At 43.4% G+C, this 16668-nt stretch overlaps 1 protein-coding gene across 2 annotated transcripts in view; it reads left to right on the top strand.

The window, feature by feature from the left end:
• Positions 1-16668, top strand: part of Sufu (SUFU negative regulator of hedgehog signaling) — a 100591-nt gene that overhangs the window by 48606 nt on the left and 35317 nt on the right. For both annotated transcript variants that reach the window (XM_020171196.2, XM_020171195.2), the window contains exons 4-6: positions 12755-12897; positions 13586-13671; positions 13911-13983. In XM_020171196.2, coding sequence (XP_020026785.1) covers positions 12755-12897; positions 13586-13671; positions 13911-13983 — 302 coding nt within the window. The remainder of the gene's footprint in view (positions 1-12754; positions 12898-13585; positions 13672-13910; positions 13984-16668) is intronic.

Below are 16668 nucleotides of genomic sequence, written 5' to 3'. Positions count from 1 at the left end.
AAATTACTCAAATTTCCCTGTACCATATGTATAGTAGGTCTTAGCATCCATAATGTGAAAGCACATGGAGTAGGCTCTATTATGTCACAGAAATTATGGTTGGTATGTTAATATTGCTCACTAAAAACTAGATATTAAAAAAAAAAAAAAAAACCAGGGTTAAATCACTTTATTTTGCACATTTAGGTTGTTACCCTTTTGCCAGCATTACAAATGGTGCCCAGATGTAGTGACTGTCCTTGTTCATTTCTCCTTGAGAACATAGTTTGCTCTAAGGTAGATGATAAGAAGAATGATTAAGTCAAAAGGAAGGTACCTTTTATATTGATAGATTCTGCCATTTGATCCTCTGAACTGACTGTACTGGTTTATTGGTCCCTGGCAAGTAAATGGATTTTCATTCCAGATTCAACCAGTCTTTTCAGGAAAAAAGTGGAAAGAATAGAAGCATCTGCTTCATTTTAAAGCATCAAAGGACCTTCTGGAAGTTTTCATAGCGATATACAGGACTATAAGTTTAAAATCCCTTAACCCCTTTAGCTTTAAGAGCAAAGTGGCTTGGTCTCTGACTTGTGTGTAGATAGCAACCCTCTGCTGGTTAAGTGAGGGAGAGGAATAATGGCAAGTTTTGCCCAGTTACAAATCTCTGGGTGGAAGATTCTTCCTTCTCACACAGACTAGTGTCTGAACAGATGGAGTAACTTAAAGAGAAAAATGAGGATTGGAGGTGTGGCTCAAGTGCTAGGGCAGCTGCTTTGCAAGCTGGAAGCCCGAGTTCAAGCCCCAGTCCCATAAAAAGGAAGAAAGGAAAGAAGAGAAGGAGGGAGGGAGGGAAAAGAAAATGAGCTAGGCACCGTTAGCTCTTGCCCATAATCCTAGCTGCTTGGGAGGCTGAGATCAGGAGGATCACAGTTCAAGGCCAGTCCAGGCAAATAGTTCATGAGACCCCCCATTTCTAGAGCAAAATGGACTAGAGCCATGACTCAAGCAGTAGAGCACCTGCTGTGCAAGCACAAAGCCCTGAGTTCTAACCTCAGGCCCAGCCAAAAAAAAAGAAAAAGAAAAATGAGCCAATGTGGTACATACCTGAAATTTCAGTGTTAAAGAGGCTGAGGCAAGAGAATTGCAAGGTCAAGGCTAGTCAGGGCTACACGGCAAGACTCTGGCTCAAAAAGAAAAAAATCTAAAAATCTGAAAGCATCCACTAGATTAGGACTCAGAGCTCCCTCGAAAGTATGAGCAAGGATTGTTTTTTCGCTTTTTTTTTTTTTTTTGTAGTACTGAGGTTTGAGCTCAAGGCCTTGGGCTTGCTAGGCAGGCACTCTACAATTTGAGCCTCATCCCCAGCTTTTTGGTTGTTATTTTTTGAATAAGGTCTTATATTTATGCCTGGGCCTGCCTGGATCACAACCTCCTATTTATACTTCTGCGTAGCTGGGATGATGAGCATGTGTCACCAAGCCCAGCTTTTATTGGTTGAGATGGAATCTTGTGAACTTTTTGCTGGGGATGACCTTGAACCTCAGTCCTTCTGATCTCTGCCTCCCAAGTAGTTGGGATTATAGACATGAGCCTTCCTGGCTAAATTTGTATTTTTAATGGGCAGGCGTGCACATAGTGAATGAATCAGTGGGATTTGACTAGGGACAGCTGCCAGCTATGTGACCAGGAGGATCCCCTCTCAGCTGTGTTGGCAGTCCAGGTCCTCACCCTCACTGTGGGGAGAATGAGGTGGTGCTGCATGGGCTCTGTGTATATGGCACAAGGTGAGGTCAAGGATCACTTCAGGGTGAGAGCCTGCAAGGTCTCCAACAGCTCCTGCCTCCCTTGCTATACTCCAGTTTGCTGAACTCTGATTCTAAAAGAGATTTTCCTTACATTTCATGCTCTGCCTCTCTATGGCTTTGAGGGAAAAGAATGAAGCTAGAGAGCAAGAGTCTTGAGAAAATTCCTAGAGAAACAACTTTGAGTCTCCCTTGGCTAGCTTTCTAATCCTTTTCAGTTCCTTTAATGCCAGGAAAAACTTACAAGGAATATTCTGTATGTTTCCTTTCACTTTTTTGAGCTCAAATGTGTCTCCTCTCTTGCTCTCTCTTCCCTTCCTTCCTTCCTTCCTTTCTTTTTCTTTTTCTCCCTCCCTCTCTCTCTTTCTTCTTCTTCCTTCCTTCCCTTCCCTTTCCTTCCTTCTCGCCTCTTTTTTGTTGTTTGTTTGTTTTGTTTTTTGCTGGGACTGGGGGGTTGAACTCAGAGGGCTTTGCACTTGCAAAGCAGGTGCTCTATCACTTGAGCCATGCCTCCAGTCCTTCTTTTCTTTTTTAAGATAGGATCTCACTATTTAGTCCAGCCTTTCTGCAGACTCATGATCCTCCTACTTCTACCTCCAGAGTGCTGGGATTATGGTCATGCACAACCACACCCAGCTTCCTCTCCCTTTTCTTAATCAAATGATTAATGAATCAAATGATTCATTTCCCTTCACAATGTCTTACATCCACATTTAACCAAATTAGTATCAGACAAAACTAGTTGAGGGAAGCACTCTGACCAAACACTCAAATTAACTTTATTTTTCTCAATCTCTCCCTCTTTCTCCCTCTCTCTCTCTCTCTTTTCTGGAACTACTAGGGTTCTTTTGAATTCAGAGTCTTGAGCTTGCTAGACAAGAGCTCTGTACTTGAGCCACATCCCCAATCCTTTTTGCTTTAGTTTGTTTTCATAGGGTCTCATACTTTTGCCTGGGCCTTTCTTGGACCATGACCATCCTACCTCTATTCCCCAAGTTGCTGGGATTAGTCATGAACTGTGGCCTCAGATGAACTTTTCTAGTCATAAAACTGCATTCAGAATTTTAAAAAGGAGGACTGGGATGGGGGTAGGGGAGAACGGGCATGATTCTTCCATCATTTGACCAGGATGGGAAAACTTTACAACTGGCCATCTATTCAGCTATGAAGAACTTTGCCTTCTAGCCATAAAAGCTTATTGACCACATGTATAGAAAATCTGTTTTGTTGGTTTTTCCTGCCACCATTTGTTTGTTTTGTTACTTTTTCTTAAAGAACGGCTCTGAATTAGGTATAGTGGCACACATCTGTAATCTCAACTCTTGGGAGGCTGAGGCAGGAGGATCATGAGTTCCAGACTAGTCTATGCTATGTAGTGAGACCTTGTCTCAAAAACAAACAAAACAAAAAGATGGCTCTGTCTTGTCCCTTCTTTGGAGGTATTTGCTTTTTTTGTATTTGTTTTTAACAATACTGGAGTTTGAACTGAGGGCCACACTCTTATTAGGCAAGCACTCTACCACTTGAGCTATTCTGCCAGCCCTGGAGGATTTTGCTTTGACCCTGCAGTGGGACCACTGTGCAGTTAAGCTCCTGCAATTTCCTTATGTTACAAGCAATCTTGTCCTTGTATGTAGCAAAAGGCAGGGCTGCCAGATTCTGTAGGTTTGTGCCATTTGAAGCGTCAAAACTCCAGGGTGTCCCATCTTTTCCTCTCCCTGCAGCAGGAGGTCATTTGTGAAAGGGGACTTACTCAGGACCTATTTTGGTTTTGCTCCACTGTGATGTGCATATATCATTGCATTCAACTCCTGGCCGAAGTTCTTTATGTGGGCCTTGTCTCGGGCCTGTACTTCAAGGCTTGGGGCAGCAGGCAGGGAAGTACAGGCTCATAGTGAGGTCCTCACTGTCTGCTTCATTTGGATCCCTAGAGCAAGGGGAGTTGTTATTATTGGGAAAATGTGAATGCCATTTTCCCCAGTAGGCAGAGGATCTGCTGTCCTTCCTTTCACGGGTGGGTGCTGTGTGGTGGAGCTAGTCTGTGTGGAGGATGCTCTGAGTCTTAGGTACTAGATAGCAAAGACAGTGCCCGCAGTGCAATGCCTGGGTCACCCCCTCTGTAAAATGAGGGTAGCATCGCATGAGTGTGTTAAGGGCTCCAGGAATATTATCTATGACAGTGACATCAGGCTGCCCTATTCACTGTGGCCTCCTAAAACTTTGCAGGCTCTTCATTTCTAGCAGTCGACTAGGCATGCACATCCCACTCCCCACCTTCCTGCTTGGCTTAGAGCAAGTCCCTGAGCTTTTGAAATTGGTGTGGGCTGTGGTGAGAAGAGATGCAGTGGGTCAGTCAGGTGGCCCAATTAGAAGCACATGAGCTGGACAGGGGCCAGTGGGACTGACTTTGAATTTTTCTTCCTCTACGGCCTCAGCCAGGCTTGGCTCATTCAACAAAACCTCCAGGTGGTCTCCCCTTCTTCCTGGGAGTCTTGATGTTGCCCCTGAGTGTGCTGCAGCTCCGGGAGGGCTCTCTTCCAGTTTCAGAAGAAGCCTCTGGACCCAGCTCCACAGAGCAGCTCTCACTGGCCATAGTAGCAGCTTAGGTCTTTGCAGGAAGGAGGCTGGGGTAGACATAAGTGTTATCTTCGTCCTGGGACTTCCAGAGATGGGGCCCAGCCTGACGGGCCCTTTCCTACTCAGCAGTCACTGAATGTCACTGGTGGCATATCTGGTACATCTAGCACTTAGGGGAAGAACTGCTAAGTCCTAGGAACCGGCTCGGGGTCTTTAGAGAGGGCATTTGGGCCCTGGTTGTTAGAGTATTTGTGAATACCAAGAAGGCTAGAGCTGGTGGGCTGGGGGTATAACTCATCATCAGAGTGTTTGCCTGGCATGTTGGAGGCCCTAGGTTTGATCCCCAGTACAGCACTGCAAAACAAAAAACAAGGGCTGGAGGTGTAACTCAAGTGTTAGAGTGTCTACCTAGCAAGGAAGAAGCCCTGAGTTTTATATAAAAAAAAAAAAAGATGATGATGATGATGACAAGCAGTTTCTTGAGAGACCAATAATGGCTGAGCCATTGTTAAGCCAATGTCAAGAAATTTGACCTTAAAGTTGCCAGGCCTGAGTCTACCAGCCTACTTTGGGCCACCTCCCATTTTCCTCCTCTCTAAAACACCTGCAGGCCACCCCCTCATTTGATACCTGGTAGAATTTAGCTGTTTTTCCTGCCATATGCATTTGATCATCTCAAGGGTGCTTCAAAGAGCGCCTGAAAAAAAGGGCCATTTACCTTCAGGGTCCCAACTTCTAAGGAACCCCAAAAGGGACATTAGCTTTCTCTCCACTCAAGCACATTAGTTCTGACCCCTGAGTGGGGTGGGGCACCACTCCCCCAGTCATTGTGCAGGACATCACTGGGACTGTATTTTTGCACCCAATGCAGATGGGATCATTCTCCAGAGATGGGATGAATTAGGAACCCTTGGAGAATATATTTATTTTTCAGTGTTTCAAAGGCAGCACTAATTATTTTGCAAACAATGGCCATTTTCTTCCGCAACCCATTTCCCTAGATTTTGCTAACTTATTATGTCCGAGCCAGCCTGACTTTGGACCACCATGACTAAAGCTGGGTGCTTGGGTGATGGCCAATTAGGGAGCCAGTTAAGAGTCTGTACACCCCACACACACATATAAACACATTTTTAAGAGTTCTTGCCTGGGAGTTGTTTGTTATGCGGAATGTGACATGAAGTTATGAAGTCTTTCTCTCGAGTAAGCAAGAAGTTAGAACTGTAACTAGTGGGTTTCCTCCTCCTTTTTTTCTTGCCACCCTGGAGTGGTATTTCACCTTCAAGCATGAATGGCTCAATGAGCTGAGGGAGGTTTCTTGTAGTTCTTAGGGGCCAATTTCAGAAGAGGGAAGGGAATGGGGAGTGAGTTCCCAGCCCTCACTTGGAATGGCCTTCACTAGGTGGCCACTACTGGTGGGGTCCCAGAGATTTTAACCCTCTCTTGGTGAGCGTACTCACCATCTCCTACCGTCTGGCTGGATAGCTGGGCCTGTGACTGAGGCGTTATTAGCATTTGAAAACCTCTCTGAAGGACTCTGAGCTTCCTGGCTGAGTGCTGAGACCCACAGTGGCTCCACATAGAATGGGGCCTGAGCTTCCAGGGCATAAAGCCCATTGTGGCTTTGTCCCGGGCTTGAAAACTGTGACCAAGGCTTTTTCATTGTTTGAAAGGCCATTTCTTGGCCACTACAGACCCTGTTCCTCACTGGAAGGTTCTGTTAGTGCTTTTTATACATTTCTGTGGAAAGTTATACTTTCTGCCCTCCCCACTTAAGAACACCTTGTACCAAATCTTGGCCACAGGTGCTCAAGGTGAAATGCATTGGTCCTAGAGCAGCAACTTGACCTGAGTCCCCTTTTCTTGCCTTAAGGTCTCCTTCTGCCAGCTGTCTAAATTAAGCCCCTTCCCAAAAGAAGCCTGTATAAAGTGCCATTTGATCACTCTTACTTAATTTGGGTTTGCATACATTTTTTTTTCATTTTTCTTTTATTATTCATATGTGCATACAAGGCTTGGTTCATTTCTCCCCCCTGCCCCCACCCCCTCCCTTACCACCCACTCCACCCCCTCCCGCTACCCCCCTCAATACCCAGCAGAAACTACTTTGCCCGTATCTCTAATTTTGTTGTAGAGAGAGTTATTTTTCAATCATTATCAACACTGGTTAATAAAAGGTCATGATCCCAAACCTTTCTAGCCTTTTTCCTGTTTCTCCCTGACCCACTGAATAGTTTGTGGTAGTTTTCTATACACCAGACATTAGAGAAGTGTGAAAAGCCCCAGGGAACTCGCCATCTGTTTCTCAAACTAAGACTGATGGTGCCACCTACTGGGAGCTTGCTATTACTACAGGCCCAGGAGTTGTCCTATTTTCTGGTGACTAGGTGTTGGTGGGGAGTATCTATCTCTCCATACAGTATTACACAGGAGTAATATATGGTAGTGGACAACACACTGAATAGGCACACTAGTTCCTGATTACAGAGCAGGAAACAGGCTCAGATTTTGTGTCTGGGCAAGTTGCCCAGGGTCACAACTAGTAAGGGGCACAGGAAAATAGGATCTGGGCCTTCCCGACTCCAGAGTTCACCACTGTGCCAGTCTGCCTTGAAAACTAGCAGATTTTAGCTGGTAACTAGGCAAGGCATTCAGTAACATGAATAGTAAGGTTTCTCTTCCCTGTTCAGTTCTTGGAATCCCTGTTGATTTTGTATCAGTACAGCTTTTTGTCTCTTATTCGTTTCAGGAGGGTTTTTTTGTAAGTTTTTTTTTTTTTTTTTTTTTTTTTTGGTGTTACTGGGTTTGATCTCAGGGCCTTGCACTTGCTCTGCACTTGAGTCATGCCCTCAGCCCTCATTTCAGTTTTTAATGGTATTAGCAGTCAACAATATCAGCTAGAATTTAATAACATTTTGTTTTCATCCTATCTATTGAAGCTATCAAATTATCTTAACTTAATGGTAAGAAACACTGATTTTTTTTCCATTTATTTTCCTTATTTAGTATAATGATATGAAGTTGCCTTTCAAAATAAATTTGTTGGTCTAGTTATATAGCTCACTAGTAGAATGGTTGCCTAGCATGCATGAGGTGCTTCATTCGATCCCCAGCACTGCCAAAAAAAAGGTAAATTTGTTTAGGTTAAAAAAAAAAGTGAGTCAATTTTAAGGGAAAATGCAGGTAGTTACATAGATGTGACAAAAATCCTAGCTGTTTTATTTTGTTGGATTACGCCCATCCTCACTGACATGCCACCTGACCTTGGGCAGCCTCAAGGACTCTTCCCTCATTTGTTGGAAGTAAAATGTTGGTGGGTGGTTGTTCAGTTTGTGTATACCTATAAAATGGCTGTGATATCCCAGCAATATGAGTCAGGTTTCTGCCAGGCTGGCTACTGATCTTGAGAGATGGTAACAAGAAATCCAGAGGCTTGACTTGGCTTCCTCTACTATGCCTCTGCTCCAAAATTCCTTACATCCTTTTCTTCTTTCTTTTAAATATAACAGCTTTATTGAGACATGATTCACATGCCATATAATTCATAGTTGTGAAACCATCACCTCAAGGAACCCTGGAACAATTTCATCACACCAAAAGAACCCCCACCAGGCAGAGATCAGGAGGATCAGGTTCGAAGTTAGCCCAGGCAAAAAAAGTTCATGAGACTCTATCTCGAAAAACCCTTCATAAAAATGGGGCTGGTGGAGTGGCTCAAGGTGAAGGCCCTGAGTTCAAGCCCCAGTACCGCAAAAAAAAATAAATAAATAAATAACCCCTACTGGTCCCTCTCTGTTTCTCCCCAACCATCCCAGCTGTAGGCAACCACTTATCTGTCTCTGTAGATTTGCCTATTTGGATGTTCCATAACATCCAGATAGGTAACATATGGTCTTTTGTGATTGGCTTCTTCTACTTAGCATAATGTTTTCAAAGTTAATGTAGCAGGCATTAGCACTTCATTCCTTTTTGTTGCCAAATAGTACATTGTACAAATATAAAATGTAATATCCATACAGTTGAGGGATATTTGGGTTATTTCCACCTTTGGACTATATGAATAATAGTTCTAAAAACTCCATGTACAGGTTTTTGTGTAGTCATATTTTCTTTTCTCATGGTACAATCTAAGAGTGGAATTGTTGGGTCACATGATAACTCCATGTTTAACATTTGGGAGAAATGCTAAACTGCTTTTCAAAGCAGCTCCTCCATTTTACGTTTCCATCAGTGATGTATGAAGGTTCTAATTTCTCCACACTTTTACCAGCTGCTTTATTGCTATCTTTTATTTTAACCCTTTTTAGTGGGTATGAAGTAGCAGTATTTCCTTGTGGTTTTGGTTTGCATTTCTCTAATGTCTAAGTCATATTGAGCATCTTTTCCTGCTCTAGTTGGCTATTTGTATATCTTATTTGGAGAAAATCTATTCAAATCATTAACCGATCTTCAATTGAATTGTTTGTCTTTTATTGAGCTATAAGAGATCTTTATATGTTCCAGATACAATATATTTTATATATTATGGTACTTACCACATATATGACTTGACAACGTATTGAGTGTACACCTCAGTAGTGTTAAGTATATTCAGGTTGTTGTATAACTATCACCACCATTCATCTCCGGGGTTCTTCTCATTTTCCCAAACTGAAACTGTGTACCATTAAACACTAATTCCCCAATTACTTCGCCACCTTGCTTCTGACAACCACCATTCGATTTCTGTCTCTATGAATTTGACTACTTCTTGACTACTCTGGATAGCCAGATTCCATCTAAATAGAATCATGCAGTCATTTCCCTTAGTATAGTATCTTCAAGGTTTATCCATGTTGTAGCATTGGTCAGAAAGTCCTTTCATTTTAAGGCTGAATTGATATTCCATTTAATGAAAATACTACATTTTAATAACACTGGTATGTAAATATCTGTTCATGTCTTTTCTGTTCTTTTTAATAGATACTCAGAATTGGGATTGCTAGATCATGTGGTCATTCTGTTTTCAAATACATAAGAAATTGCCATACTGTTTTCTATAGCAACTGCACTATTTACCTCACCAATACTTAGTACTTTCTGGATTTGTTTTTGTTATTGTTTATAATTGCTGTTCTAATGGGTCTAAAGGTTTTATTTCTTTATACTTTCATGATGGTAATGTTTACAACACAAAAAGGCTTTAACTTCGATGAAGTCCAATTTGTTAAACCTTTGCTACTTGTGCTTTAGGCAGAGGTAGGAGGAGTGTGGTCCAAGGCCAGCAAAAGCACGAGACCCTAACTAAAGAAACTAAAATCAAAAGGGCTGGTGGAGTGACTCAAGTGGCAGAGCACCTGCCTAGCAAGTGTGAGATCTTTATCTTGCCTAATTCTAGTCAAAAGATTTATTCCTGTATTTTCTTCTAAGGGTTTTATAATTACAGATATTACATTTAGGTCTATAATACATTTTTAATCTATTTTTATTTTTGGTATAAAAAAGGTACTCAACTTGTGTTTTTTGCATTTGAATAACCCAGTATTCTAGTGCCATTTGCTGAAAAGACTATTTTCTCCTGAATTGTCTTGGCACCATTGTCAAAAATTAATGGCCATAAATGTGGTTTTATTTCTAGACTCTCAATTGTATTACATGGTTCAAACATCTTTCTTTATGCCAGTGGCACACTGACTTGATTACTGTATCTTTGTAGAAAGTTTCAAATTGGTAATACTGAACTAGGGATATAGCTTAGTGGTAGAGCACTTGCCTAGCAGCATGAGACAAAAACAAATACATGAATTTATTTAAATGGGAAGATTAACTCCTTCACCTTTATGCTTTTTGTTCAAAAGATTTTTTTTTTTTTTTGGCTATTCTGTGTCTTTTGCATTTCCATGTGAATTTTAGAATCAGTTTTTGAATTTCTGTCAAGAAGGCAGGTGACATTTTTATAAGGATTAAGTTGAATCTGTAGATCAATTTGGGAAACACTGCCGTCTTAACAATATTAAGTCTTCCAATCCATGAACACTGGATGTCTTTCCATTTATGTAGGTCTTCTCTAACTTGTTTCTACAACATATTACAGTTTTTAAGAGTACAAGTTTTCACTTCTTTTGTGAAATTTGCTCCTAAGTATGGTATTCTTTTTGATGCTATTATGAAAGAATTGTTTTTCTTAATTTCATTTTCAGTTTGTTCATTGCTAGTATGTGATTTTTGTATATTGCTCTTGTACCCTGCAACTGAACTTACTCATTCTAACAACTTTTCCATGGATTCCTTAAAGATTTTTGTGTACAAGATTATGTCATCTATGAATAGAGGCAATTTTACTTCTTCCTTTCCAATCTGGATGTCCCATCCTTTTTTCTTACCTAATTGTCCTTGCTAGAACCTCTAATACAGTTTTAAAGAGAAGTGTCAAGAGTGGGCATCTCTGCCTTACTTCTGATTATAAAAGGAGATAATTCAGTCATTCGCCATCAAGTATAACGTTAGCTGTGGCTTTTGCAGATGCCCCTTATCAGGGTAAGGAACTTCCATCTATTCCTAGTTTGAGTGTTTGGGTTTTTTTTTTGAGTCATGAATGGGTATTGGATTTTTTTTTCAAATGCTCTTTCTTTATATTAAGATGATCATTTTTTGATCTTTATTCTATGGCTATATTGCATTGATTTTCTTATGTTAAACCAAGCTTGCATTTCTGGGATAAATCTCATTTAAACATTATAGATAGCCTGTATATAACCTTTTTAAAGTATTGCTTGGGTTCAGCTTATTGGTATTTTATTAGAGATTTTAATTTCTGTATGCGTAAAGAAATATGTCTACGGTTTACCAGGGCGGGGGGAGGGGATTGTGTGTGTTTTTCCTTTTGATTCTTTTAGCTGGTTTTGCTATCAGTATAATATTGGCTTCATGGAATGAATAGGAAAGTGTTTCCTCTAAGTGTTTGGTAGAAGTTATCAATGAAGTCATAAGGGCCTGGAGAGTATGTGTATGTATTTGGGGGTAGTTTTTAATTATTAAGTCAATTAATTTACCTCTTGCATTGTTTCTTAATTTGTAGAGCTTGTAAGCTGCTTGTAGATACACACTTCTGTGAAAGGAGAGGGGGAATCTAGGGAGAATGGGCCAGCAGAAATCAGGAAATTTAGGGGTTCTTACTGGCTTTCCCTGGACCCGTGCCTTCCCCTCTCCCCTTTACTCTCCCAGGTCTCTTGGAAGAGCAGTCATCTCCCTCCTGAATGAATGCTGTTGAGGTTAGGACAGTCACCTGAACCTGTGTCTTAGATGGCGAAAGATGATTATGTAACATTATCTGACAGAGGAAGGAATTAGTGTTCAGACCAAGACAAGTGACAGCAGAAGCTTTCAGACTTCCCTGGGAGCTTTTAGGCTGTGTGTGTTTGTGTGTGTGTGTGTGTGTGTGTAGTGTTCTGCCTTGATTTAAATATTGATACTTAAAAAAAAAGTAAGATCCCAGCTGTTGAGATTCCCAAATCATAAATGAACTGTGATACAGCCATTTAATGAAGGAGGTAGCTCTCTGTATGCTGAGGTAAAGTGAGCTCTGAGATAAATAACTGATAGAATACTTGATTTGAAGAAAAAATGGAAGGGAATCCATGGACACACATGGGCTGGTCAATATAGCGTACCTTGGGTACCCAAGATAAGAGTTGGTGTGAGAAGACACTTAATACTGCATGGGGTTTTTCCCTTACATTTATCCTGCCTTAAAAAAGTGTTTAGAGTGATGGGCCTGTGTGAAGCACAGTAGTGAGACTGAGGTGGCTGTGTCCTCATGAAAACAGCTGCCCTTCCAGCCTATATACTCTGCTGAGGTGTGTGAGGCATTATCCAGACCTCCATTTACTCAAAGCCTCCAGTGTTCCTCAGAAAATCTGCCTGCTTTTGAGAAACTGTTGGCAGATCTCTAAGGCCCCCAAGGTTGGATATTCCCTTCCAAGCTGCTTCAGCAACAGAGAAATCCCCATCTGTGTTGTTAGGAAGAGGCCTTGCACTGACCCCCAGCTTCCCTGCACATTGGCTAAGTGGCCCCACGGGAAGACCTTTTTGTCTCTCTTGGCAGACACCATTATGGCTGCCACCTCCCTGTCTGGTGAGGGTGCTGAGGAAGGCAAGTCTTTGGCCTTCTTGGGCCAAGGGAGCATCCACACTAGCAGCCTGTTCTTTGCACTGAAGGCCAACGGAATGGGTGAGCAGGGAACACTTGGTATTTTGGAAATATCCATAACTCTTTGCTTTCATTGAAAGTGAATGCTTCTCCCCACTCACAAGGGCTACCTCAGAAGGGTAGCCACCCAGCCTGGGCTTTTGAGGTCCCAGGGCAGATTCCAGGCCTTAATCCAAATACTGAGGATCCTTCTCTCTCTTCACAGAGAACACTTTCTGCAGTGGGGACCACGTGTCTTGGCACAGCCCTCTGGATAACAGTGAGTCAAGAATTCAGCACATGCTTCTGACAGAGGACCCACAGATGCAGCCTGTGCAGACACCCTTTGGGGTAGTTACCTTCCTCCAGGTGAGACAGTTGGACATTTTGGACTTTGTTGCCTTCCCTGTGAGGAAAATCCAGAAGGACTGAGGACTGTGGGGAGGAGAGTGAGGGAAGCAGGGGATCCCGTTGATCTTCTCTTCCTTCTAATGGTCTGTCAGATAGAATTAGATTGTCCAGTTTCACCTGGTGAGATGGCAGAAGGGAGAGGGACTTCTCAGCAGAAAGCCAACTCTTACTTTCCCACAAGGGGTGTGAATCTCCCCAAAATGCCCCCAGTGCTTGCTTCTGATTATGATGCAGTCTCAGTTGGTCTCTGATTATGGTGAAGGCTCAGTTAGTTTCCTAAGATTTACACAGCTGTAGGAACATCTCTCTGACCTTCCCCTGCTTCCAGAGACATGGCCTGAGGACCCATTCTGAGTTGGTTCAGGCCCTTGTTTTCTCCTCTGCAGCTAAGAACTAGACTTTGTGTCACTTGACACCTGACTTGACTTTACAGGGGCAAGGGTTAGACTCAGTGCCTATCTGTGGATGCAGGCATCTCCTAGGCAGGCAGCTGTTTCCTTCTAAGAGACCCATCCCATTTTGGACACACCAGAAGCACAGATCCTGTCTGTGGACCCCACTTAAGGTGACCCCAGAGAGCCTGGGAAGCTGACCTTCTGGAAGGGATGACCATTAACACACAATGGCATCTTGTCCTGGATCTCAGATTGTTGGTGTTTGCACTGAGGAGCTACACTCAGCCCAACAGTGGAACGGGCAGGGCATCCTGGAGCTGCTGCGGACGGTGCCCGTGTGAGTACATGTTCCTATGAGGTAGGGTCCTGGCAACCTGGGTCTGGAGGTAAGGGTCCCTCTGTCACCCTACATGTGGGGTACTTGCATTGCCTTCTCAGGCAGTCACTTCCTGATGGTCCCTGACCAGGACCATTCCCCTATATTCTGGACCTGGGATAGCACACAGGGAATGCTGTTGGCCTAGACCATAGCGCCAGACCCTCAGTTACCATTGTATCCCCTTTCCTTATCCACAGTGCTGGCGGCCCCTGGCTGATAACTGACATGCGGAGGGGAGAGACCATATTTGAGATCGATCCACACCTGCAAGTATGTCTTGAGTGAGGAAAACCTTGCTAGCACACTGTGCCTAGGCCTCTTCCAAATAACACTGGCTTTCATCCTGGGAAAATGGAGGATTTTTATGTGTGAGTGAGTAGAAATACAGCATGATTTGGAACTTGTCCCCTGAATTCTGCAGCCCACATAAGAGAGTAGAGATTTCAGTCCAGGAGAGTGTGTCTCAGGCACATGTATTCATATGTTTAAAGAGAATGAATTTTATTTATGTAAACTATATATCAACTCAAAACAATTAGATCACCACCAACAGGAAAATAATTGTAGTAGATATTGCTTCCTTGCCCAGGATTTATTCTTCCACGTCTCCTTCTTAAAAGAACACAGACCTTCTTATAGGAAGCTACCTAGGGCCACCCCCACTCTGTGATAGACAACAGGCAATACTGACCTCACGACCCAGCTTCAGAGTGAGTGCTGATTGGTCTGATGATCCCTGTCACTCTGCCCAATACATTTTCTGCCCTCGCCTGTGTGGTTGGCACTCCTTGATGTGTGCAGGGGTCTTTAGACACACAGACCTGCTACTGCCCCTAACTGTAGCCTGCCTGGACAGAGTATCAGTGTCACCTTTGGTTGTCAAAGTGTTCCTTTGGCATACAGGTGAGTTTTGAAGCCCTCAAGAAGACTAGGGATGTGGCTCAAGAGGTATGACACTTGTCTAGCAAGTGTGAGGCCCCAAGTTCAAACCCCAGTACTGGGGGGACAAATCCACATGAAAGCTGCAAGAGTGTTGATGGCTTTTCTGTTGCCTGCTCAGGAGCAGGAGCAGCAGGCTCCTCCTTGTGTCTGGTTCCTTCTACCCACCTCACTACCAATGACAACTCACAACTCACTGCCATCTTTGAACCCTTCATCTGTGAACCCTTCTATAAAGCTCTGGCAGGCCACAGGCAGCTGCCAGGAGTTTGTGTCTTAGAGCAGAGAAGAGATAACAGATGAACATGTAGTCCACAGACCCTGGGTTCTTTATAGCAGACCTGTGAGTTCTTGAGCATAAATCTACTTCATTCGCAGATGATGCTCCTCTGTTTTCCTGGTGCCTTTAGCACTGAAATGTTCAAATTTCTGCCAGGATCTCTACTTTAAACTTGCTTTCCACATAGCTTCTGCTTACGCAAGAACCAGGAGCCGCAAAGGGTTTCCCTAACCTTTGTTCTGCAGCCATATTGGGAGCCAGATAGGACCCTGTTGCCTGTTGTTTGGTCGCTGTCATAAGTAACCAAGTACTCAGAAAAAAAAAAAAAAACCTGGTCCCTAGAACTGATAGAGTTAGCAAATTATCAACTGTCTATGTGCTGAGAACTTGTCTCACGTCTGCAGGCTCCCTGAGACCACACAGCAGAACCCACAGTACCCAGTGGTTTTTTTAAAGCAAGCAAGGAGCCTATTCTTTCCTGGTGGCCTATGCACTAAGTGAAAAACCTCTATGTTTGTATGTGTGTGTTTTGCTGGGCCTATTTTTTGCCTGAGTTGGCTTACATTCTTTTTTTTTTTTTGGTGATACTGGGGTTTGAACTCGGCCTTGCACCAGCTAGGCAGGCGTTCTACGGCTTGAGCCACTCTGCCAGCCCTCTCACATTCCTTTGACCTAAGTTCTACTTCTAACCAGCTGTGTGCATAAACAAGTCCCTTCACTTCTCTGGGTCTTAACTCTTTTTTCTTCTAAAGTAAGTAGACTAGGACTGAGAGTGTAGCTAAAGTGGTAGAGCGCTTGCCTAGAAAGTATGAGGTCCTGAATTCAATCCCCATTACTGCCACTCAAACCAAAAAAAAAAAGGAAGGAAAGGAGGAGGGAGGGAGACTGGAACTGGATATTGGAACTAACAGGTGACTGTCCTCAGTTCTTTGCTTGGGGTGAGGGCCTTGGGGCAGCCAGTGGAGAAGGAGAAACTAAGGCTCTCCTGAGCAAAACCAGAGCCATATGCTCGCTGTTCCCTGCCTTAGAGCACTGGAAAGAGCTGCTGCCCTGCTGCCAACCTTACCCTGCTAGAATCTCCAGCTTCACCCAAGTTGGTGGTAGCACCAGAAGAATGATTGATTGGAAGGAGGCCTGCTGTGACTGGTCCCAAAACTTAAGGACAATACCCTGTCTGGGAGCTCCTGATAGGCTCTCTGTCTGACCAGTCGCCAGTTTGGTGCCTTAGGGAACCCAAGAGAGAACTGGCAGATAGGGAATTGCAGACTCTGTTGAGGTACTTAGTCAAAGTGGGTTTACTTGGCCCACATGGCTGTTTATGGGCAAAGTTGCTAGAGTCTTCCAGATGACCTTTGATCCAAAGCCCAGCATCACAGAACTGTTTTACCAGAGAATCTAGGGATGTTTTGAGTACAACTCTTCCTTGAGGCCTTTTGGAGAGCATTTGAATTCAACAGTGCCAAGATCTGCACAAAAGCAGTAGGGGGGAAGTCTGCAGATGGTCATTGTCCTCCAGACCCCCATTTCAGACTAAGAAAAAAGAATCCAGAACCCTTTGCCAAATGAGTTAGCTGGCAGCTAGGGGACCAGCAGCCCTTCTGCTCTGAGGTAACCACTCCCTCTAGCTGTTAGAAGGGGGAACTGCAGGTGTGAATTCTCCCCCACACCCCTACACCAGGGCAAGCCTCCACCCTGCCTCTTCTAGCAGCCACTGGGATGGGGAGATCTTGCTCAAG

This window comes from Castor canadensis, chromosome 7, assembly GCF_047511655.1.
Source record: "Castor canadensis chromosome 7, mCasCan1.hap1v2, whole genome shotgun sequence".
In the NCBI taxonomy this organism is placed as follows: Eukaryota; Metazoa; Chordata; class Mammalia; order Rodentia; family Castoridae; genus Castor; species Castor canadensis.
Note: the sequence above shows the minus strand (reverse complement) of the source record. Positions and strands in the feature narration are given on the sequence as shown.